The 26,400-nt window shown below is 40.4% G+C and overlaps 1 protein-coding gene across 3 annotated transcripts in view; it reads right to left on the bottom strand.

The window, feature by feature from the left end:
- The window catches only part of ZNF652 (zinc finger protein 652), a 70,330-nt gene that overhangs the window by 19,734 nt on the left and 24,196 nt on the right, over positions 1-26,400 (bottom strand). Inside the window, exons 2-3 of one of the 3 annotated variants that reach the window (XM_019924922.3) lie at positions 12,763-12,859; positions 1,056-2,215 (exon numbers count right to left, since the gene is read on the bottom strand). In XM_019924922.3, the coding sequence (XP_019780481.1) occupies positions 1,056-1,895 (840 nt within the window). In that variant the 5' untranslated portion in view covers positions 1,896-2,215; positions 12,763-12,859. Of the gene's footprint in view, positions 1-1,055; positions 2,216-3,971; positions 11,817-12,762; positions 12,860-26,400 lie in introns of those variants that run through there. The other 2 variants (XM_073797336.1, XM_019924924.3) reach the window with 2 other exon arrangements.

The following is a 26,400-nucleotide window of genomic DNA, read 5'->3' as shown; positions in this document are numbered from 1 at the left end:
CACAACTGACGAATCAAAAAGCAGTGAATTTTTAGCAAATATAATTTATATTTTAAAAAAAACCTCTTTAAAGTAAAGCAATGATCTTGGTTGTCGATTAAAAGCAAGAAAGAAACGTGAAAAATAAGGAGCACTCCAAATCAGGAGTATTCCAAGAAACACACTGAAACAAAACAATTTCATCTTCTGAAAGAAGCTTAGCTTAAATATGGTACAAGAAATTTCTATTTTACATATCTTTTGGAGACATTAATAGACTTACCTTTTACGAATATTCATTAATATGCATTCACATGTGCAAACCAACATAGCTCAACATAATATAATTCACTCAACATGATATAATTAGCACACTTCTTAACCTATCACAATATAGTCCTTTCAAGGACTAGCCTGGTTTGGATACCATGTTTTGTTACCTTAACAATACTGCACAGTAGCATTATATAACCCTACTGCCAGGTGGGCAACATTTTCAACCAGCTCAGCCTCGTTTAAAGTCTGCATATTCCCATGGGCTCAGCCTCTTGACAAATTTAGTGTTGTCATCTCTCCACTGGCAAAAGCAAACTCACTCCTGGAGATCTTCCATTTCCACCAGTCTGATTCATTATGGTTTTTGTCCCCATCAGCTGCACTAGCATCTGGCATCCTTTCAAACCTTAGAAAAGGACCTCTCTCTACTCCTGACCTTTCCTTGATATCTCCCACCTTGACACAGAAGATGCCAGAATGAATTATATTACATGTCTTACAAGAGTAAATCTCAGTGCAAAGTCGGTGTTGACTTTACCTCCTTGTCAATCACCTGTAACAGATCCCCCTTCCAATGTACCTGGGTTCCCACTAGTCCAGCGTCAGTTAAATTTAATGCTTTTGAAAGAAAATGTTAAGGCTGCTTTTGAAAAGACCAAAGCAGGGGCTTTTAAAAAGATAAATTGGTGAAAACTGTCCCTTCGGCCTCTATGGTATTTATTCTCTTGGGCAGATACCAGGTGAGTGTGAACAGCCAGGTTCTATCCTGGAAAGTTTGCCCTCTTGGTGATGAAACCTACCTGAATATTTTTTTCACAGTCTGTTTGCTGGTGAAGGGACAGCTCACTTTCCAGGACAAACTTCTTGCCACACTTATCACAAATCTGCATGCGCCTATGAGTAACGTTCATGTGCTTCTCCAGGTACCAGCGAGTATTAAACACCCTGGGGCACTTCTCACAGGTCAGAGTCTCTTTCTCTTCACACTTAGCTTTCTGGACTGGCGCTTTGGGCTCCTTTGCGGCCCGCTTCTTACGCTTAGGTGGCTCTACACTCTTCCTACGACCTCTTGTAGCTCTGGGAGTAGGGGAAGTGGCAGCTGCGGCAACAGAGGCAGCTCTCCTCGTTCTCCTTTGTGTAACGCTGACCTTCTCCACTATCTTCTCCTTTTTCTTCTGCCTTTCGTTTTCTCCATAGTCATTGCTGTCATCCGTGGCCTCTTCCTCACTCTCTTCCTCTTCCTCCTCACTGCTTGTCTTAAGAACAGGAGTCTCTTTGGACTGAGAAGAGACACCCTTTTCCCCTTTAGATACATTTAATGTTTGATTATTAAGGTTTACCTCCACTATGATCTGCTCCCTTTTGTAGGAGACTTCCTCCTCCTCCTCCTCTTCTGTGTCATCAGAATTCTCCCGGTCTTCTTTCACAGCATGCACGTCAGACACTGCTCTTGTCTCCCTGAAATACGGCTGCTCCTCTGTTTCATGGAGATGTGGTTTGCTCATCTTGGTGTCCACTAACACAGAATAAGGACTTCCTGATTCCCTTTTGTACACTTTGGTGGACAGGTCAAGCTCCTGGTTGGCACCATGATAGAAGGTAGGTGGCACTTGACCACGACGGCTGTCTTCTTGTGCCATCCCTGCTACATGCACAGCACAGTTTTCAACCAGCTCCTGACAAGAACTGACTGTGTGGCTCCTTGGTAAGTGGCCTAATTTATGAAGCAGTTCAGACTATAGAGAAATAGCTTTAAAACAGGGCAATTATTAAGACTCAAATCCTTTTCCATCCACAAAGGATCACTCAGATGAAAAAAAAGGTATTCCTGGAACCTGTGTGCAATTCTTCCAGTGATGCAGCACCAAAGCATAAGTCAAAAGGTTTGGTATTATGGCAAGAGCAGAGCACTAGTGATTTTTCTTTTGAAGAAAGCTGCAAATGACGTGGAGCATCTTATCTGCAAAGAAAAGCAAAGACAAAAAAGATCAGATGTCTCTTATTTCCTTCTTATAGCATGCACTGACATCATACAACAAACATATCTTAAAATGATTAAACTCTTTATGTATACAATTCTTTATCCTGCTTAAATGGTTCATTGTGGGCCATCATTTTACTGGGTTACATGAACTCAGCAAACATTCTGTTAGAATGTAAATTCTAAGACAGCAGGAGTTTGCCTGTCCAGTTCACTGAGGTATTCTTGGAGCTTAGCAGAGTGACTACCAGCACTTAGTAGGTGTTCAGTGTATATTTGATGACTAAGTGAATATCTGTTTTTGCATGGCATTCATTATCCTGGACGTACTGACGTGGCAGAATATATGGTCTGTGTCCCCAAGGAGTTTACAGTCCAGTTACACAATATGTGTTGTCCATGAAACATGTAAGGACCTTATGCTGGCTGGTTTTCTTTTCAATATCAGTCACCACCATCCACCACAGTGAGAGCTCATGGAACAAAGGGAGTAGTGGGCTAGGCACTGTGGACCACGAAAATAAAGCAGCGAATTGACAACTACAGAAGAGAGAGAAACGTCACTGGCCTTAAATAATTTATAATCTAGGTATAGATATCATTGTTTTCAGGTTTCTTAGAGTAATTTCAGAGTGGCTAAGTACTTTTAAATTTGTTCTATGCATAGCTCTCTAGATCCACTCAATGACCAGGTGATTTTTGAAGTGTCAGCTGCACAGAAGTCTAAATTCTAAGAAACAGTAACCATAAGGTTGACATGGCTCCAAGAAAAATAAAACCATCCATTAAAAAAAAAAAAGATGAGAAAGGCACATAATTTGCTTTGTGACATACCTCACATTGCTGCTTAGCCAACCACCTAACCTCTGAGTCATATGAATATCACTGCAAGCACATACCCTATCTAATTGACAAAAGGAAGGAAACTAGTATTTACTGAATACCTGCTATGTGCACAGAATTGTAAAGGTGCTCATTATTTATTATTTTTAGTTAATATTCACTACAAAACTTTGGGGTTGATTTTTTTTTTTTTTTTTTTTTTTTTGCAGTAAGCGGGCCTCTCAACTGCTGTGGCCTCTCCTGTTGCGGAGCACAGGTTCCGGACGTGCAGGCTCAGCGGCCATGGCTCACGGGCCCAGCCGCTCCGCCACATGTGGGATCTTCCCGGACCGGGGCAAAAACCCATGTCCCCTGCATCGGCAGGCGGAGTCTCAACCACTGCGCCACCAGGGAAGCCCTGGGGTTGATTTTTAAACTTATTTTAAATTTTCTATCAAAGTAATCACTCAAAAAAATCATACATAGTTTTACAAGTTAAATATACTGCAAGGTTTATAAAAAAGCAGCCATCCTCTGCCTGCTCCATCCCATCTGAGTCCCATACCTGAGACAAAAGTGTTCCTTTTAGCTGCTCCTCTTCCCCTTCCCCTTGTATTCTTCTTCTTTTTTAAAAATTTATTATTTTTAAAAAAATTTTAATTTATTTTTTATACAGCAGGTTGTTATTAGTCATCCATTTTCTACACATCAGTGTATAATGTCAATCCCAATCTCCCAGTTCATCACACCACCACCCTCACCCCCCGCCGCTTTCCCCCCTTGGTGTCCATACGTTTGTTCTCTGCATCTGTGTCTCAATTTCTGCCCTGCAAACCGGTTCATCTGTACCATTTTTCTAGGTTCCACATATATGCATTAATATACAATATTTGTTTTTATCTTTCTGACTTACTTCACTCTGTATGACAGTCTCTAGACCCATCCACGTCTCTACAAATGACCCAATTTCGTTCCTTTTTATGGTTGAGTAATATTCCATTGTATATATGTACCACATCTTCTTTATCCATTTGTCTGTCAATGGGCATTTAGGTTGCTTCCATGTCCTGGTTATTGTAAATAGAGCTGCAATGAACATTGTGATACATGACTGTTTTTGAATTATGGTTTTCTCAGGGTATATGCCCAGTAGTGGGATTGCTGGGTTGCATGGTAATTCTATTTTTAGTTTTTTAAGGAACCTCCATACTGTTCTCCATAGTGGCTGTATCAATTTATATTCCCACCAACAGTGCAAGAGGGCTCCCTTTTCTCCACACCCTCTCCAGCATTTATTGTTTGTAGATTTTTTGATGATGCCCATTCTAACTGGTGTGAAGCGATACCTCATTGTAGTTTTGATTTGCATTTCTCTAATAATTAGTGATGTTGAGCAGCTTTTCATGTGCTTCTTGGCCATCTGTATGTCTTCTTTGGAGAAATGTCTATTTAGGCCTTCAGCCCATTTTTGGATTGGGTTGTTTTTTTTTTTAATATTGAGCTGCATGAGCTGTTTATATATTTTGGAGATTAATCCTTTGTCCGTTGATTTGTTTGCAAATATTTTCTCCCATTCTGAGGGTTGTCTTTTCGTCTTGTTTATGGTTACCTTTGCTGTGCAAAAGCTTTTAAGTTTCATTATGTCCTATTTGTTTATTTTTGTTTTTATTTCCATTACTCTACGAGGTGGATCAAAAAAGATCTTGCTGTGATTTATGTCAAAGAGTGTTCTTCCTATGTTTTCCTCTAAGAGTTTTATCGTGTCTCGTCTTACATTTAGGTCTCTAATCCATTTTGAGTTTATTTTTGTGTATGGTGTTAGGGACTGTTCTAATTTCATTCTTTTACATGTAGCTGTCCACTTTTTCCAGCACCACTTACTGAAGAGACTGTCTTTTCTCCATTGTATATCCTTGCCTACTTTGTCATAGATTAGTTGACCGTAGATGCATGGGTTTATCTCTGGGCTTTCTATCTTGTTCCATTGATTTATGTTTCTGCTTTTGTGCCAGGACCATACTGTCTTGATTACTGTAGCTTTGTAGTATAGTCTGAAGTCAGGGAGTCTGACTCCTCCAGCTCCATCTTTTTCCCTCAAGACCGCTTTGGCTATTCGGGGTCTTTTGTGTCTCCATACAAATTTTAAGATTTTTTGTTCTAGTTCTGTAAAAAATGCCATTGGTAATTTGATAGGGATTGCATTGAATCTGCAGATTGCTTTGGGTAGTATAGTCATTTTCACAATATTGATGCTTCCAATCCAAGAACATGGTATATCTCTCCATCTGTTGGTATCATTTTTAATTTCTTCCATCAGTGTCTTATAGTCTTCTGCATACAGGTCTTTTGTCTCCCTAGGTAGGTTTATTCTTTTCTTTTTTTTCTAAATTTATTTATTTTTATTTTTGGCTGTGTTGGGTCTTTGTTGTTGTGTGCAGGCTTCTCACTGCAGTGGCTTCTCTTGTTGCGGAGCACAGGCTCTAGGTGCGTGGGCTTCAGTAGTTGTGACACGCAGGCTCAGCAGTTGTGGCCCACGAGCTCTAGCGCACAAGCTCAGTAGTTGTGGCACACAGACTTAGTTGCTCCGTGGCATGTGGGATCTTCCTGGGCCAGGGCTCGAACCCGTGCCCCTGCATAAGCAGGTGGATTCTTAACCACTACGCCACCAGGGAAGCTTCGGTAGGTTTATTCTTAGGTATTTTGTTCTTTTTGTTGCAATGGTAAATGGGAGTGTTTCCTTAATTTCTCTTAGAGATTTTTCATCATTAGTGTATAGGAATGCAAGAGACTTCTGTGTATTAATTTTGTATCCTGCAACTTTACCAAATTCATTGATTAGCTCTAGTAGTTTTCTGGTGGCATCTTTAGGATTCTCTATGTATAGTATCATGTCATCTGCAAACAGTGACAGTTTTACTTCTTCTTTTCCAATTTGGCTTCCTTTTATTTCTTTTTCTTCTCTGATTGCTGTGGCTAGGACTTCCAAAACTATGTTGAACAATAGTGGTGAGAGTGGACATCCTTGTCTTGCTCTTGATCTTAGAGGAAATGCTTTCAGCTTTTCACCATTGAGAATGATGTTTGCTGTGGGTTTGTCGTAGATGGCCTTTATTATGTTCAGGTAGGTTCCCTCTATGCCCACTTTCTGGAGAGTTTTTATCATAAATGGGTGTTGAATTTTGTCAAAAGGTTTTTCTGCATCTACTGAGATGATCATATGGTTTTTATTCTTCAATTTGTTAATATGGTTTATCACATTGATTGATTTGCATATATTGAAGAATCCTTGCATCCCTGGGATAAATCCCACTTGATCATGGTGTATTATCCTTTTAATGTGTTGTTGGATTCTGTTTGCTAGTATTTTGTTGAGGATTTTTGCATCTATATTCATCGGTGGTATTGGTCTGTAATTTTCTTTTTTTGTAGTATCTTTGTCTGGCTTTGGTATCAGGGTGATGGTGGTCTCACAGAATGAGTTTTGGAGTGTCCATTCCTCTGCAATTTTTTGAAAGAGTTTGAGAAGGATGGGTGTTAGCTCTTCTCTAAATGTTTGATAGAATTCACCTGTGAAGCCATCTGGTCCTGGACTTTTGTTTGTTGGAAGATTTTTAATCACAGTTTCAACTTCATTGCTTGTGATTGGTCTGTTTCATATTTTCTATTTCTTCCTGGTTCAGTCTTGGAAGGTTATACCTTTCTAAGAATTTGTCCATTTCTTCCAGGTGGTCCATTTTATTGGCATACAGTTGCTTGTAGCAGTCTCTTAGGATGCTTTGTATTTCTGCGGTGTCTTTTGTAACTTCTCCTTTTTCATTTCTAATTTTATTGATTTGAGTCCTCTCCCTCTTTTTCTTGATGAGTCTGGCTAATGGTGTATCAATTTTGTTTATCTTCTCAAAGAACAAGGTTTTCGTTTTATTGACCTTTGCTATTGTTTTCTTTGTTTCTATTTCATTTATTTCTGCTCTGACCTTTATGATTTCTTTCTTTCTGCTAACTTTGGGTTTTGTTTGTTCTTCTTTCTCTACTTCCTTTAGGTGTAAGGTTAGATTGTTTATTTGAGATTTTACTTGTTTCTTGAGGTAGGCTTGTATTGCTATAAACTTCCCTCTTAGAACTGCTTTTGCTGCATCCCATAGGTTTTGGATCATCGTGTTTTCAATGTCATTTGTCTCTAGGTATTTTTTGATTTCCTCTTTGATTTCTTCAGTGATCTCTTGGTTATTTAGTAACATATTGTTTAGCCTCCATGTGTTTGTGTGTTTTACGTTTTTTTCCTCTGTAATTCATCTTTTTTTTTAATTAACTAATTTTTTTGGCTGCCTTGGGTCTTTGTTGCTGCGCGCAGGCTTTCTCTAGTTGTGGCAAGTGGGGGCTACTCTTCGTTGCACTTCGCGGGCTTCTCATTGGGTGGCTTCTCTGTTGCAGAGCATGGGCTTTAGGCACATGGCCTTCAGTAGTTGTGGCATTTGGGCTCAGCAGTTTTGGCTCGCGGGCTCTAGAGCACAGGCTCCATCATTGTGGCACACGGGTTTAGTTGCTCCGCGGCATGTGGGATCTTCCCGAACCAGGGCTTGAACCCGTGTCCCCTGCACTGGCAGTTGGATTCCTAACCACTGTGCCACCAGGGAAGTCCTGTAATTCATTCCTAATCTCATAGCGTTGTGGTCAGAAAAGATGCTTGATATGATTTCAATTTTCTTAAATTTACTGTGGCTTGACTTGTGACCCAAGATGTGATCTATCCTGGAGAATGTTCCATGCGCACTTGAGAAGAAAGTGTAATCTGCCATTTTTGGATGGAATGTCCTATAAATAGCAATTAAATCTATCTGGTCAATTGTGTCATTTAAAGCTTCTGTGTCCTTATTTATTTTCATTTTGGATGATCTGTCCATTGGTGTAAGTGAGGTGTTAAAGTCCCCCACTTACTGTCGACTTCCTCTTTTATAGCTGTTAGCAGTTGCCTTATGTATTGAGGTGCTCCTATGTTGGGTGCATATATATTTATAATTGTTACATCTCCTTCTTGGATTGATCCCTTGACCATTATGTAGTGTCCTTCCTTGTCTCTTGTAACATCCTTTATTTTAAAGTCTATTTTATCTGATATGAGTATTGCTACTCCAGCTTTCGTTTGATTTCCATTTGCATGGAATATCTTTTTTCATTCCCTCATTTTCAGTCTGTATGTGTCCCTAGGTCTGAAGTGGGTCTCCTGTAGATAGCATATAGATGGGTCTTGTTTTTGTATCCATTCAGCAAGCCTGTGTTTTTTGGTTGGAGCATTTAATCCATTCACGTTTAAGGTAATTATCAGTATGTATGTTCCTATGACCATTTTCTTAATTGTTTTGCGTTTGTTTTTGTAGGTCCTTTTCTTCTCTTGTGTTTCCCACTTAGAGAAGTTCCTTTAGCATATGTTGTAGAGCTGGTTTGGTGATGCTGAATTCTCTTAACTTTTGCGTGTCTGTAAAGCTTTTGATTTCTCCATTGAATCTGAATGAGATCCTTGCTGGGTAGAGTAATCTTGGTTGTAGGTTCTTCCCTTTCATCACTTTAAATATGCCATGCCACTTCCTTCTGGCTTGTAGAGTTTCTGCAGAGAAATCAGCTGCTAACCTTATGGGAGTTCCCTTGTATGTTATTTGTCATTTTTCCCTTGCTGCTTTCAATAATTTTTCTTTGTTTTTAATTTTTGCCAGTTTGATTACTATGTGTCTCGGCGTGTTTCTCCCAGGGTTTATCCTGTATGGGACTCTCTACGCTTCCCAGACTTGGGTGGCTATTTCCTTTCCCATGTTAGGGAAGTTTTCGACTATAATCTCTTCAAATATTTTCTCGGGTCCTTTCTCTCTCTCTTCTCCTTCTGGGACCCCTTTAATGCGAATGTTGTTGCTTTTAATGTTGTCCCAGAGGTCTCTTAGGCTGTCTTCATTTCTTTTTATTCTTTTTTGTTTATTGTGTTCCACAGCAGTGAATTCCACCGTTCTGTCTTCCAGGTCACTTATCTGTTCTTCTGCCTCAGTTACTCCGCTATTGATTCCTTCTAGTGTATTTTTCATTTCAGTTATTGTATTGTTCATCTCTGTTTGTTTGTTCTTTAATTCTTCTAGGTCATTGTTAAACGTTTCTTGCATCTTCTCGTTCTTTGCCTCCATTCTTTTTCTGAGGTCCTGGAACATCTTCACTATCATTATTCTGAATTCTTTTTCTGGAAGGTTGCCTATCTCCACTTCATTTAGTTGTTTTTCTGGGGTTTTACCTTGTTCCTTCATCTGGTACATAGCCCTTTGCCTTTTCATCTTGTCTATCATTCTGTGAATGTGGTTTTTGTTCCTCAGGCTGCAGGATTGTAGTTCTTTTTGCTTCTGCTGCCTGCACTCTCCTCGATGAGGCTATCTAAGAGGCTTGTGCAGGTTTCCTGATGGGAGGGGCTGGTGGTGGGTAGAGCTGGCTGTTGCTCTGGTGGGCAGAGCTCAGTAAAACTTTAATCCGCTTGACTGCTGATGGGTGGGGCTGGGTTCCCTCCCTGTTGGTTGTTTGGCCTGAGGCAACCCAACACTGGAGCCTACCTGGGCTCTTTGGTGGGGCTAATGGTGGACTCGGGGAGGGCTCACGCCAAGGAGTACTTCCCAGAAGTTCTGCTGCCAGTGTCCTTGTCCCCACGGTGAGCCACAGCTACTCCCCGCCTCTGCAGGAGACCCTCCAACACTAGCAGGTAGGTCTGGTTCAGTCCCCCCTGGGGTCACTGCTCCTTCCCCTGGGTCCCAATGTGCACACTACTTTGTGTGTGCCCTCCAAGAGTGGAGTCTCTGTTTCTCCCAGTCCTGTCAAAGTCCTGCAATCAAATCCCACTAGCCTTCAAAGTCTGATTCTCTAGGAATTCCTCCTCCCATTGCTGGATCCCCTGGTTGGGAACTCTGACGTGGGGCTCAGAACCTTCACTCCAGTGGGTGGACGTCTGTGGTATAAGTGTTCTCCAGTCTGTGAGTCACCCACCCAGCAATTATGGGATTTGATTTAACTGTGATTGCACCCCTCCTACCGTCTCATTGTGGCTTCTCCTTTGTCTTTGGATGTGGGGTATCTTTTTTGGTGAGTTCCAGTGTCTTCCTGTCAATGTTTGTCCAGCAGCTAGTTGTGATTCCTGTGTTCTCGCAAGAGGGAGTGAGAGCACGTCCTTCTATTCCACCATCTCGGTTCCTAAACCCCTTCCCCTTGTATGTACTTTCATATTTCTAAACAATTTGATTATATTTCCTTTTTTTTTGGCCATGCCGCATGGCATGTGGGATCTTAGTTCTCCAACCAGGGACTGAACCTGGGCCCTCAGCAGTGAAAGCACCGAGTCTTAACCACTGGACCACCGTGGAAGTCCCTGTGATTGTATTTCTATTTCTTGACTTTTTTTTTTTCAATTTTAGATAGTACCACTTGTCTCCCACTATAGTTTTCTTACCTTATTGCTCCCAACTCTTCCTTCATCCTCCCCATATAGTTGTATCACTTTTTTGTTAAGTGATTTATTGCTTACACTATTATGACTATAATACGTAATTCACAACTATTTCTATCATTCCTCTGCTATTGTCTCTCTTCCATTTTCTCTCCTTATGGATTTATTCTTTTTAAAGAATTATTTAGGGAATTCCTTGGCAGTCTGATGGTTAGGACTCTGTGCTTTCACTGCCGAGGGCCTAGCTTCAATCTCTGGTTGGGGAACTAAGATCACACAAGCCGCGTGGTGTGGCCAAATCAATCAATTAATTAATTATAAAAAATTATTTTACTTTCATTTTAGTAGAATTTCAGAAAGAAACGGTGATAAGTGCCACCATGTTTTACTTGACATCTGAATAGATATATTTATACTCTTTTGTATTTATAAAAGAGGAAATTATGCCTCTGAGAGGTCAAATTATTTGTCTAAGATCACCTAACTATTAAATGACAGAAGCAATGTTTGACTTCAGGCCTGCCTGACTCCAAAGCTCATGGTCTATTTCTACTATGACAAATGACATTCCAAAATAATTAAAACTCAATTATTCCTGTAACCACATACCTTTTTGCATCAGTTTTGTACCTTGCATTTTAAGTAGGAAAATCATAGTAGCTTGATTTTGTATTGCCCAAACTTCTGACCCGTGGAAATAATGTAAACTACTACAAGTACCAGTAAATAAACTTAACCACATTAATTATCTCAAATTAAGCAAGGGAGGAGAGACAGTAAAATTCAATTAACCAGAAAAAGAGAGGAATAAAACAAAATCATGAAGACAAAGAAAAATAAATGAAAGGATATCCTCTGTGGTAGTGGTCAATTTGTTTTTCTGAAATACCCCTGACCCTAGCCCTTCTGGGCACATGACAGACCTGCACTTTCTGACCCTGCCCCCTCCCCTGTAGTTGGGTGGGGCTGTGTGACTATTTCCAGCCAGTACAGCTGAGTAGAAGTGATACATGGAAGAGCAATATGAGACCCTCCAGACCTCTCTTCCCTCTGAGACAGGGACCAGCGATCCTTAAGGTGATGACTGCTCTGACTGCTATCAACCTGGGACACCAAGTAACAAAATGACCCACAGGATATGCATAAGGCTGTGGATCTTTAAATTTTTTTGTTTTTTATTTAATTTGAAGGAGAGCATGTTTTCAAAGCCACTGAGATTTTTTTTTTTTTAAATACATCTTTACTGGAGTATAATTGCTTCACAATGCTGTTAGGCGTTAGTTTCTGTTGTACAACAAAGTGAATCAGCCATATGCATACATATATCCCTGTATCTCCTCCCTCTTGAGCCTCCCTCCCACCCTCCTTATCCCACCCCTCTAGGTGGTGGAAAAGCACTGAGCTGATCTCCCTGTGCTATGCTGCTGCTTCCCACTACAAAGCCACTGAGATCTTGTGTTGTTTACTACTGCAGCATAACCTGGCCTCTCCTAGCTGATACAGGTGGAATCCAGAAGTGTGGTGCTGCCTCACCAAAAAACCTAAAATATATGGTGAAGGCTTAGGAGCTGGCTAGAAGGAGGCAAGGAAGAAGTTATCAGAGGCTAAAAGGAGAGCAGCTCATATTGCACGGTGGTGACGAGAGTTAATATGCCATAAAAACTTATAGCTCTAGTGGGAAAATGGACTATTAAAAGAGTGTGTTGGTTACTCTTGGCTGTATTTGACAAATTATTATTTGAAAAGGATGAATTCAGAAAAGAATCAGTCAGTTTCCAATCCTAAAAAAAGGAGTCCAGAAGGTCAGTGATTTGTAGGGTTAGAAGAAGCAGGTGCTTAACACACAACTGAGAAGGTCTCTGAGCTACAAATGCCGATCAGAATTCAGTCTTGAGGCAAGGATCAAGCGAAAGTTTTGGCCTTCACAACCACTGATAAAACCTCCCAACTGATTAAGGTAGCGCTGAATAAAATAGCTTTTCTAAAAAGAGACTAAAGAGAGGTTCTCTCACCAAAGCAGTCTCTTAGTCTGTTTTGCTACAAAGCACGTTTCTTTGATGTGAATTAGTTCAAATGCTATTAGTAAACAGGGAAATGATGTCAACATAACACAGAAGTCATGTTGGTTTATACGAAATTTTCCTGTTCGAAGTGATCAGGAGAAAGCTTTCCCAAATTAAAAAGAAAGCTTTAGCAATATATGAAAACACTAAGAAAAATGCTAAGCATCCCACTTCTGTACCTTCCTTTAATGCAAGTTGTGGCTGGTTCAGCTGCTTCATGAACCACTGCACTTTCCACTTTATATCTGGTGAAGTTGAGGGTATATGTTTTTCCTCCTGTGTTTAAAAAAGAAAGAAAGTTTTTGATTGCTGAAGCATACACCATACCATAGATCAAATTTTTACTGTAATGAAATTAGTCCTATTATACGTAAATGTCTTCAACACCCCAAAATCTCAGAGGCGGAAACAAGCACCCAGGGGACTGAGTCTGTAAAGCTCCAACCAACTGATGCTGAGTGCACACGCCGCTGGAGATTTAATATGCTACTGTTTTTATTTTAATTAATTTTGCTTTTATTAGTGCACTGGTTACAGTGTTCCACAGCTTTGGAGTGGTCTGCCCAATCCTGTTTTTCCCATAAGCCCTGTTTATTTTAGTGTGCAATTTTGCAGAATTCAGGAAAGCATATACGGCATTATGGCAGAAATACCTGTATTCAAAATTAAGTCAAGGAAGAAGTATGAGACCAACAAGGCAGAGTTATGCAGCAAATCTATGAAGTATGGCTAGAAAAGACTGGTGGACGTGGCTAGGGCACATGGAGCTGACTGGAAACAAATAAGTAAAAATCCAACTAAGTTTTTGAGAGTTATACTGCCAAAACGACCACCAGCCTGGGCTTGAGAGCCTATGACTATTCAAGCCTTCTTAAAATGATCTTTGGGGTCCCAGGCATCTACGGCAGGAAGTGGACTAAGAAAGCTGTTCGTCCCCTTAAAGGGGTATATTCCTCATTGTCCATTTGGGATACAGCCAAGGAACATAATAGGAAAAAGAGGAGGAGGAGGTCCAATAAGATGGAGCTACGGGAGCAAAGAAAGAACAGACAAGTGAGCTAAGGAGCCAAGTCTGGGTCTCTTCGAGAACATTCCCCATCCCTGGAGGGGTCCTCTCAATGACTGCTCAGAGGAACTGCAGAATTTGCTGCAGTCCACTGACTGCTATATGTCTCCTGTTCTTCCCCCTTTCAAATGGGAGTGTTTCTTTTTATCATCCTGTCGCTAGTCACCACTGTATATTGTATGTGACGGCAGCCAATCATTTGCCAATTTCTTTCACAAATCTATGGATCAGAAAGAGCAACATCTAGGCCTGATGTAGAGACTATTATGTGCATCATCTCCTCACGAACAGACCACCAGTCATCACATCCTTGCATCACTCAGAGATCCTGGACTTCAAGCTTGATGCCATGATTTGATAGGACCTTGGGGTTCCCTACTTGGGGAGGAAGTGAGTGTATTTTGCCTGTGAGAGAGGGTAGATCGACTATCTGGTGACCAAAAGAACAGTGCTGTTTATTATATATTTTCAGCTGTCTCCCTGGTACCGGCAGTGTTGTGCTTCCTGGCCCTGCCTAGTTACATGGGACTACATGACTAGATCTGGCCATCATGTTGCGAAATAAGCAACGTGAATCACTTCTGAGCTAGTGAGAGACCCTCCAGACTTCGTTTCCCTCTTAGCACGGTGACCAATAGTGTACAAGAAGGTGGTGGTTCCATCAGCCTGGATCACTGAGTGACACGGGCAGAGCTCCCCTGCTCCTCTATCATGGCCATGTAGTGAGAAACAAATCCTTCACTGTTTAAGCCACCTAGACTGGGAGGTGGTTTGTTGCTGCAGCATAACCTAGCTAATGCAGTTCTTTATGAATATGTATACGTATTACATATATCAATGGTCTCAGTCTTAAGCTAGACAGCAGAGACAGAATTGCTAGGTGAAAAGTTTAAAAATCAGACAGATGAAGGGATCAATTCACATGGGAATTCTCTACTTAACAAGTTTGAAAATAAGACTTTTCCTTATTTAAAAAATGACAATTAAAGTGCTGTATTCTATTTTTTGGGGGGGGGAGGGGCGCGCCGCCCTGCGTGGCTTGTGGGATCTTAGTTTTCCGACCAGGGACTGAACCCGGGCCCCGGCAGTGAGAGCGCTGAGTCCTAACCACTGGACCACTTGGAAATCTGCCCTTTTTCGCTTTATATGATTTTAAATGATGTACACATATATAGGATTACCATATGAACCTGCAGTGGAAGAGCTGAGTCTTAAGCACTGGACCACCAGGGAAGTCCCCCCATATGAACCTGAAAGTGACATCTCACCACTATTAAAATCAGGAAGGCTCATCGAAACACCAATAAATCACACTGTCACAACAGAAGACACAATCTAACTGTTCACTTTGAGACACATATGGGCATTCTGCCCACATTTTACTTTCTTCATTTGGTTTTGGCACCTTTTCCCTTGTCTGAGTTTTGGTAATAATCTTTCTTTAGTCTCTTTCCAGAAAACTTAAAATATCTCCTAAGGGCACAACAGAGTAACCTTTACAATACCAAAACCGCATTAGGGAAATTAGAACCTTCCATGTTCCATTATCCAACTCTTCATGCGTATCCTCAGTTCTAACTTACTTATTACAAATCATCTTAGTTTTTTAGAAGACTCTCTAAGTGAATGTATTGAGCTCTAAGAACCTGAAGGTAGACAGAAGAGGCAAATAAGAAATAACCCTCAGTGATATTTAAAGCTGTTTAAATGCATCTCTCTATGGTATTAAAACAACACAAGTTCATCTGTTCTTAAAGATAATTGTCTGAAGTGTCATAAAATAAATTCCAAAATGAAGTGGGTCATTCCTTAGTGTCTTGCTACAATTAGTGTACACAACTTGGGAGAAAACGTGGTGTGTATGTCAGGGGTTCACCAGCTGAGAAGCAGTCAGTCCTAGTACTGTAAAAGCTGGGCCAGCTACTGGGAAGAAAATACAGTTTTTTAAAAAAAGTTAGAACATATGACAGCATATATACAGATAGTAAAGTACAGCTTCCAGAATGTGCTTTTTTTCAATGCCATTTTTTCCCCATGTGGACCACAAAATAAGTTTACGCAGTCTTCAAGAGTGTTTATTAGTTTTAAAAGGAAAACAATTTTGTTCCCTGAGAAGTTTTAATAGTTACTTTCGAAAAATTTAGTTTTTTTCTATTAAAATATGTACCTATGCATCCTCCTTGTATGTTAAAAAGACACTACTTTGGACGAGTCTTTGCAAGTTGAAAAGGCAGCCTGGTAAGGTATATCAGTCTGATACCTCTGCTTATTCCACTGCTTCAGAGCCATGGCCCCTGACCTCTTTCCAAAGCTCAAACCACCCATGTACTGCCAGACCCTGGTCCTGCTGAATGGAGAGGTTTCTAAAGCATACAACTACCTATGAGGATCAGGCCAGAACTAAAACCACCAAGAAATGGAAAGAAGCAAGGAGGGAAAGATAAATGCCTATCAGCAAAGTTCTTTCAGAAAGAAAAAAAGATCCACTAGGAAGAACGGACAGGATGACACTTGGGTCTGTGACAGCAATGCACTGGTCTGATACTTTAGTCAAAGCTTTCCTGCTTTTGCTGAAGGCTACTCACTTTTTTCTCATTAGGAAACTATGTCAGTGATACATTTGTCAAATAACAACTAATCTCAAAGTCTTTGGATGGTCAGGTAATTATTTAACAACTACTGTGTGCTTACTATGAGTAAAAAAAAAAACCAAAAACTAGAAATCTGAAAGTTTGGAAGAGACACTGCATGCAGGTGGGAAAATCAGTAGAAGTTTTGTGAAGGATAGTACATTTCAGGAAAACTTCAAGGGCAGGCAGGTTTTAGACTGGCAGAAATGAAGGCAGAAAAGGTCACTTCCAGTAAAGTGAAATTCGAATGGGGTAATAGTGAGGTATATTCTTAAACAAGAGACCGTGTAAGCTGTTTAGTTTTGCTAGCATATAGGGCTTGAGGAAGGGAGAGGTGGCAAGATAGGTGAGTTATTTATTTTATTTTTAAAATAAATTTATTTATTTATTTATTCTTGGCTGTGTTGGGGATCTTCATTGCTGCGCACGGGCTTTCTCTCGTTGCGGCAAGCGGGGTCTACTCTTTGTTGTGGTGCGCGGGCTTCTCATTGTGGTGGTCTCTCCTATCGCGAAGCATAGGCTCTAGGCGCGCGGGCTTCAGTAGATGCAGCACGCGGGCTCAGCAGCTGTGGCTCACGGGCTCTACAGCGCAGGCTCAGCAGTTGTGGTGCACGGGCTTAGTTGCTCCGTGGCATGTGGGATCTTCCCAGACCAGGGCTCGAACCTGTGTCCCCTGCATTGGCAGGTGGACTCCCAACCACTGAGCCACCAGGGAAGTCCCAATAGGTGAGTTACTGCCATATCGTGGCCAACCTTGAAGGCTGGACTGAAGAGTTTGTAGTTAATATGGATGACAAGATAGAGCATCAAAGGTTTTTAAGGAAGGAACGAATATAATTAGAGTTGTGTTTTAGGGGTCAAATTACATGACGGCAAACAATTGTAGACCTATACGTAAGTATATCTTTGAAACATATATAATGATAAAACAGATATACAGTTAAGCAAAATGGAATAAACTTAAAATAAGTAAAGAAATTGAAGTAGAAAAGGAGTAGGAAAATAATACCAGGAATTAGGATAAAAACAAAATAAAAGCACAAACGATTTTACACTAAATCCTATATTAGTACTGACTAAAATAAAATTTAAAATATCCAAATTGTAATTCTAAAAAGTTCTCTACAAGAATGCATTCCTTATGAAATAATTAATTTCCCCACCTAGTAATTAAACTGAGTTTAAGACTCATGTCCACACTAAAACCTTAATTTTGTTTTTTTGATAATACAGTAGGTTCTACTTTCAGTAGGCCTAAAATAAATGAAATCTCACCATGTCCTGTCTTTTCCTTAAAAACAATCTGTAAGAGCAGCCACAATGGAAGACAATATGGAGATTCCTCAAATAATTAAAAATAGAACTACCATTCGATCCAGCAATTCCACTCCTGGGTATATATCCAAAGAAAACTCCTATGTTCAACGTAGCATTATTTACAATAGCCAAGAAATGTAAGCAACCTAAGTGTCCATCAACAGTTGAATGGAGGGACTTCCCTGGCGGTCCACTGGTTAAGACTCTGCGCTTCCATGGCAGGGGGGCACAGGTCCAATCCCTTCTCAGGGAACTAAGATCCCGCATGCCATGCGGTGCGGCCAAAAAAAAAAAAGATGAATAGATAAAGAAGATACAGTGTGTATGCATACATATATATTTACACACACACACACACACACACACACACACACACACACACGAATATTACTCAGCCGTGAAAAAGAATGAGATCTTGCCATTTGCGACAATATGGAGGGATCTAGAGGGTATTATGCTAAGTAAAATAAGTCAGATACTGTATGATTTCACTTATATGTGGAATCTAAAAAACAAAACAAGTAAGCAAACAACAAACCAGAAACAGAGCCACAGATACAGAGAACAAACAGGTGGTTACCAGAGGGGTGGGGAGCTGGAGGGGGGTAGGGGAGGAGAGAAATAAGTGAGGGAAATGAAGATCTTGTTATTTTATATTAAAAAAGCCATATTATTATGGTAAAGAATGTGTGACCATACAGGCTTAATGATGGGATCGATAATTAGGGTTCATTTTTTTTTTGGCTGTGTTGGGTCTTTGTTGTTGCGCGCGGTCTTTTCCTAGATGCGGGAGCGGGGACTACTCTTCTTTGTGGTGCGCGGGCTTCTCATTGTGGTGGCTTCTCTTGTTGCGGAGCATGGGCTCTAGGCGCGGCAGCTTCAGTAGCTGTGGCACGCAGGTCCTAAAGTGCAGGCTTCAGTAGTTGTGGCGCACGGGCTTAGCGGCTCTGAGGCATGTGGGATCTTCCCAGACTAGGGATCGAACCCACGTCCCCTGCATTGGTAGGCGGATCCTTAACCACTGCACCAACAGCAAAGTCCCGGGGTTCATTTTTAACCTAAATTTTGGTACTGTCAACCCTTAAATTTTACCAACCTATGCCTCAGTCTGCCAACCTGAAAAGCGGGAGCCAAGAAAACAAACTGCAAAACTGAAAAACTTGGTAAATTCTACCCTCTGATCTACGAAACACATACGGTAGTGGTGACAGTTATATGCATTTATATGATACTTTAAATTACATAAAGCACATTTATCATACATTTGTTAAACATTTATTAAATGCTTACTTTCTAAAGGTGCTCACAAAATCGACCTGGGATGCACTAGAAAAGCTACCAACACCAACATGTAAAAGTCAACTTTACAATAAACAAAACCTCAAATGACATATATCATTGGACCATATTTTAGATAAACATCATAAAGTGTTCTCAGATGCCTATATTTTATACAGTTGAAAAATATAACTAGTTTTAATGCAATCTCATCTAACAAAATTTAACGTCAAATAATTATTTTTAAGCAGTCCATTTAATCCGTTATCTGTAAGAAATGAAACTGAGAAATGACTGTCACCTCCAACTTTGGACAAACCTTTTGTAAAAATAAAATTTCACTGCAGTTTTTCACATATGCATTTATTTATTATAAATTTACTTATTTTTGGCTATGTTGGGTCTTCGTTGCTGTGCGCGGGCTTCCTCTAGTTGTGGAGAGCGGGTGCTACTCTTCTTCACGGTGCGCGGGCATCTCATTGCGGTGGCTTCTCTTGTTGCGGAGCAGGGGCTCTAGGTGCGTGGGATTCAGTAGTTGTGGCACACGGGCTTAGTTGCTCCGTGGCATGTGGGATCTTCCCAGACCAGGGATCAAACCCGTGTCCCCTGCATTGGCGGGGGGGTTCTTAACCACTGCGCCATCAGGGAAGCCCCACATATGCATTTAAATGGGACTGTCGTTGCGTTTCCTCAGTAGTGTGCAAGTGAAGCTAGTAGAAGAGTACAAAGGAGAGGTACTTTTCCTAAGCACTATCGAATTACCTTCAAGCATCAACAGTCTCCACATTTCCTTACAAGATAATAAAAACTAATGTGCATTACTCATCACACAGTGGCTTAAGCAACCTTAACTTTCACCAATAACCCCTAGGGCCAAAGACGAAACCTAATACTAAGTAGGTTACACTGCAGGACCTGGATGATTACAACATATTTTTACAACATCTTTCCATTATTCAATTCAATTCACAAAAGTCGTCTACAGACAGGAGAATGTAATTTAAACAAAGGAGTTATTTTTAAAAGAAGAGTAGAGTTTTGTATTACTTAGAAAGTCTCAGTCTAGCTTTAACCAAAGGTTGTTTTATGGAACGCAATTATCACATTTAATGCACTAGTCCATTTTCAAAATGGCTATCAATGTGAGTACCTTGATCATTAGTAGTTGATATCCTGCCTATTAGCTTTATTAAGAAAAATCAGAGACTTAAAAGGCCTTGTGAATCTTACTTTTCTTAAACTCCTTAAAAGTAACACTTTAAGTTAGAACTGAGACCTGTTTAGCAGGTTCAGATGTTCACACTGTGGCTACTATAATGTAAGCCATTGCGAGAGGCCTATGTATACATCAAGCTGACTAGATCATTGTGAATTTGAATTGAAAACTCATTTAGAAAATGAAAAGAACTGAGAAATGCCCTCATTACACTCATATGTTATATTTTACAATGTGTGAACACCACCAGGAGATGTTGGAATTTAATTTATATATTTGACCTACCGAAAGACAAAGGATTGTTACCATTTTCTCATTAACAAAAAATTTTTGACACTTCAAAAATTAACATTTGGAAAAAAGTTTAACTGAACTAGTCTTAAACCAGGTATAAACAACTAATCTAAAACAAATTATTTGAAACCCTATGGGAAGGTTTAACCCAAACCATGACATACCCAAAACATGTCCAACGGAAAAAGATGAATTGCTAACATACAACTTGCCTTTTCCTTCCTAAGTCTGTATTTTCCTCTCCTTGGCTGTAATTCTTAAACTTTTAAGAATCTTTGGAAAACCACAAATCCTCTCTCCCCACAAAAATGAACACACAAACATTTACATGCAATTTCAAGGAGTCTGCCCATTTTGAGAAACCCATCCATGGATCCCCCTAAGGATCTCCAAACCCCCGTCTAAGAACTCCTGTCGTACAGCAGCTTTTACTTTTCTATATTTGTAATATACACTTAGATTAGGCTTGTAAGTTAAAATTTCCTCTACCTCCTTTGCTCTTCTTTCCTACATCTTTTTCTCTGAATCTCTCCAGCATATCTATGGTCATAAAAGAATTAACAGTTGAATGAAAGAACTGTGTTGAGTAACATCATTAAATGTAGAATAAAAGATCTTAGTATAAACCCCAATATGCTAATTAACCAGATGTATAACCTCAGACAAGCCAATTAATCTCACTTGATCTCAGTGTGTTCCCCCGTAAAAGAAGAATAATAGTACCCACACCTATTTAATCTGATAACACAGGCAAAGTTCCCAGTACATAGGGGGCTTTCAGTGTTGGCTCCTTTCTCCTTCCTACTTGAGAGGATCATTCCTAAAGAAGTTATAGATTATGGATAGCAGAGCAGAGATTTATGTAATTTTAGAGTTTGTTGCATGCATTTTCCCACAGTGAACATGATGCAGGAGATGAAAGAAAAGAAAAGATGGGGAACGGAAAGTTTAAAAACTGAAGTAGGCCATAAGCAACCAAAGAAAGAATATAAACTGAACTTTGTCAAAATAGAAACCTTTGGGGTGTCAAAGGTCACTATCAGAAAAGTAAAGAGATAACCCAGAGAATGGGAAAAAATATTTGCAAATCATAGGTCTGATAAGGGTCTAATATCCACAATATATAAAGAACTCTTACAACTCAACAATAAAAAGATAACCCAATTTTTAAATGGGCAAAACACTTGAAAAACATTTCTCCAAAGAAGATATACAAATGGTCAATTTGTACAGGGAAAGATGTTTAATATCTTTAGTCATTAAAAAAATGCAAATCAAAACCACAGTAAGATACCACTTCATACCTCCTATGGTGGCTATGATAAAAAACTGGAAAGAAGCAAGGGTTGGCTAGGATGTGGAGAAATTGGAAGCTTCATACATTACTGATGGGAATATAAACTGGTACAGTCACTTTTGAAAACAGTTTGACAGTTCCTCAAAATGTCAAACATAGAGTTACCACATGACCTGTCATTCCACTCCTAGGTATGTACTCAAGAGAACTGAAAATATACGTTCATACAAAAACTTGTATGTAAATGTTCATAGCAGCATTGTTCATAATAGCCCCAAAGTGGAAACAATCCAATTATACACCAACTGATGATGAATGCATACCTAAAACCTATATCCACACAATGGAATACTATCAGTCATAAAAAGGAATGAAGTACTGAGACGTTGTACAGCATGGATGAATCCTGAAAACATTATGCTAAGCAAAGAAGCCAGACACAAGAGACAACACATTGTATGATTGCATTTACATGAAATGGTCAGAATAAGCAAATCCATGAAGACAGAAAGTAAATTAGTGACTGAGAGGAGCTGGGGTTAGGGAGGAGCAGGGAGTGACTGCTATAATGGATTCCAGGTTTCCTTTTGGGGTACTGAAAATATTTTGGAAATAGATATTCGTGATGGTTGCACAGCTTTCTGAATACACTAAAAAACACTGACTTGTACACTTTAAAATGGTGAATTATATGGTATATAAATTATATCTCAATATAAATAAATAAATGAAATGAGATGAAATAGGCTATCTGGACACTAGTAGTCCAAAGATGGTCTGAAATAAAAGATCATCTGAAAATTAGGTATTTTATATAAAAATGACATTATTGATTTACTGGATAGGTCATAAGTGATGAACTGGGCTCTAACAGCAGTGATGCAATGAGATTGAGTGGAAAATTCAAAACCACCCACAGTGCTGAGCGTCACAGAATTTGGACTGGCTCTATTTGGGGCTTTTCCATACTGCTCTGGGCAGGTGACTTTACTTTTCGAACCCTCAGTTTTCTCAGCTACACACTTAAGGGATTCCCTCCCACCCGTGACACTTACTGTTTGTCCTGATTGTTTCTTTCCATTTTCTTGCCTAGCTCATCTGGTCACCTACTGCCACACAGTATTCCCAACCTTTTCAACATTAAGGGCTTTAATGTTGAGCCCTTTAATTAAGGGCTCGCCACTCTTCATACGCCCCTCCCATGTTCCCATGGAGCACTGTTTTTTTTGTTTTTGTTTTTTTGCGGTACACCGGCCTCTCACTGTTGTGGCCTCTCCCGTTGCAGAGCACAGGCTCCGGACGCGCAGACTCAGCGGCCATGGCTCACGGGCCCAGCCACTCCGCGGCATGTGGGATCTTCCCGGACCGGGGCACGAACCCGTGTCCCCTGCATCGGCAGGCGGACTCTCAACCACTGCGCCACCAGGGAAGCCCTGGAGCACTGTTTTTAAAAGTTATGTCTCAGAGGGACTTCCCTAGTGGTCCAGTGGTTAACACTCCATACTTACAATGCAGGGGGTGCGGGTTTGATCCCTGGTCCGGGAACTAGGATCCCACATGCTGCGTGGCACAGCCAAAAAAAAAAAAAAAAAAGTTGCGTCTAAGAAATTGCATTTAGGTCATACTTTTTAATTTTTTGCTGACCAAATATAAAAAAGTAGCCTAACTTTTTGGTTAGACTCTCCAGCTTTTACCATAATTTCTACCTGACTTTCTGAATACTAAAATTAGTTTATTAATCTCAGGATTGGGGATGCCTGAGCTAAGGGAATATGCTATCTACAATCTTGAAATAAGTATGACACTAAATGGGACTGGCCCATAGCCTTAACCATGGTATAGGTAACTTTTTCCAAAAACAACACTAGGTCTTTCTCAGAGTACACACTTTCTCAGAGTAGAGAGAGGTATGACCCCGTATAACACCATTCCTTGATGATTCTATTCCATCCTCTGCCTTGATCAGAAGGCGTTTAAGGCAACATGCCAAATGGGATGTAGAAGCAACCTATGAAGCCTCAGATAACGTGCCATATCCACTGCTTCCTTACTGTTAATAGTCCTTTCTTTTTGAAACATAAGTTGTAGGCTGAGTAAAACAAAGCCAGGTAGCAATGCCACAACTGTGTCAAAATTAAAGGCAAAAGTGCCCAATCACTCTGTAGGTGGTGTAGAGCACAACTCTACCCAACAGAGGTGTTCTATGCTGGATGGTGGCAAACGGAGCCAATGGATCCTCCCTCCCTCCCTTTTGGGAAGTACAGCTGAACATAGAGAAGAGGTTGATACTGGGGTCTGGGTTGTAACCCTAACCACGCTGAGTTATGGTTAAGGAATCCTCACGAGATATCCAGTGTGTCACAGTCTTGGAAGTGATAGGACTCTTTACTAAAATTGCTACTTCTCAAACATAGGGTCTATTTGTGAATGCCCAGATCTCCTTTTTTCCTCTAAAGAGAGATACAGCTTTTAACTTTTGTTTTTCTGATTATAAAGGCAAAGTTTATAGGTCAAACGCGTTTATGCACTGTGTTTTCTGTCCAATTACCACACTCCACTCTTCATTCACAAGCCTTAACTATCATCTACACGCAAAGTACCAAGAGTCTAATATAAGAAGATATTTATTTATTTATTCCTTCAAATAATTATTGTATTGACCCCAACCTTCACAAGCTTAAATTTGTTTGGGGAGCAAGAACTATACACAAAAAATAAGTCACAACTGGGTCTTCCCTGGTGGCTCAGTGGTTAAGAATCCACCTGCCAATGCAGGGGACAGGGGTTTGAGCCCTGGTCTGGGAATATCCCACATGCCACGGAGCAACTAAGCCTGTGCGCCACAACTACTGAGCCTGCGCTCTAGAGCCCACGCACCACAACTACCATAGCCCGTGCGCCTACAGCCTGTGCTCCGCAACTAGGGAAGCTACCGCAATGAGAAGCACGCGCACCGCAACGAAGAGTAGCCCCTGCTCACTGCAACTAGAGAAAGCCTGCGCGCAGCAACGAAGACCCAATGCAGCCAAAAAAAAAAAAAATTATAAATAAATTTATTTAAAAAGTCACAACTGCCAAATAAAACAAATGGTATTTTTAAAAAAGGTGCCACATAACTATTTAAAAGGGCAAGAAAGATGTAGAATGGACAGGCTATGGAAAGCCTTGTGAAGAGCATGAGATCTGAGCTAGGTCCTGAATGATGGGAGGGATCTGAAGAAGCAGACAGGAAATGAGAAGACAGGATGAGGAGAGTAAGGCTGTTACCATGAAGAAGCACAGTATACTTAGGCCCAGTCAAAGGGACTTTACCAGGGGTTAGCTGGTGATAAGGTTATAAACGTAGTCAATGTAGGGACAGAAAATGGAAGGGTTTGACTGTAGAGCTGAGAGATGTGGGCATCACGAACAGTGGCAGAGAGAGTCAAAAAAAAAAAGGGGAAATCAACAGAGCTTTCTCATTAGATGTGAAGGATAAAGAAAGATATCAAAGATGATTTAGACAACTTGAATTTCCATACCCATATCTAACAGGAAAATACAGGTGGGAGAGCACATCTTTTTTATTACTGTTAAGACAGTCAGCCTCAATCCAGAGATCTAGTTCTATCTTTTGCAGAGTGACTAGACAAGTTTTTTGCTAAATATTCCTAACATTCCTTTGCAATGACAACCACTACCAAAAAAATTAAGTCCAAACCTCCTTCGAGATTAGACCCCACGCGCCACAACTATTGAAGCCTGCGTGCCCTAGAGCTCGTGCTCCACAAGAAGAGAAGCCACAATGAGAAGCAACGAAGAGTAGCACCACAACGAAGAGTAGCCCCCACTCGCCACAACCAGAGAAAGCCTGCGTGCAGCAACGAAGACCCAACGCAGCCAAAAAAAAAAAAAAAAAAAGATTAGACCCCTCACTTTACCTTTCTAACCTCATTTCCCTCCACATCCCTCCACAAACTCTATTAAGGTCTGTCTACTCAACGTTCCCTGAGCATGCCATACGACTTCTCATGCCAGTCACTTGTGTATCCTGCCCCATCAGCCAAGAATGCCCTTATTTCTCTCCCTATCAACTGAATCTCACTAATCTCTCAATATTCAGTTCAAACACCACTAACTCTTTCTAAAAATCCCCAGCCCCTATCACTTTTCCTGTGTGTATTTCTACTCTACTACTCCTGGCTTTATTATACTTATTTCATCCCGTATTGTATAAAATTTGTTTATATGACCACATTCCCATTGCCAGCGATTGATTTAGAGGCGGGTCCATGATTAAGTTTTGGACAGAGAGATTTAAGGGAAATCATGGAAGGCTTCTGAGAAAGATTTCCAAACTCTTAAAAAAGCATAAGAAAGCACTAACCACCACCCTCTGCTGGATGTCATCTTGTCTGGATATGACGCCTGGAACTGTGGTACCCAACTTGCATCCATGATGAGAACTGGCTAAAGGACAAAGCAGACAAGTCCAAGATGGCAGAGCAGAAAGGTGGAAAGGATGTGGGTCCTTGATGATGTCACTGAACCACAGATTTAAGCCAATCCTAGACTGAGGCATCTTGTTACTTGTTATGATCAATTTTCCTTATTTCCAAATTATTTTGAATTGGATTTTCTATCATTTGAAGCCCAAGGCATCCTAATTTATAGAGTCATGTTTGAGATGCAAATTAGACATCTATGCAGAGACATCAAGTAGTCAATTGGATAGAAGAT

Source organism: Tursiops truncatus, chromosome 20, assembly GCF_011762595.2.
Source record: "Tursiops truncatus isolate mTurTru1 chromosome 20, mTurTru1.mat.Y, whole genome shotgun sequence".
NCBI classification, from domain to species: Eukaryota; Metazoa; Chordata; class Mammalia; order Artiodactyla; family Delphinidae; genus Tursiops; species Tursiops truncatus.
The sequence above is the reverse complement of the archived record's forward strand: the minus strand, read 5'-3'. Positions and strand labels throughout refer to the sequence as shown.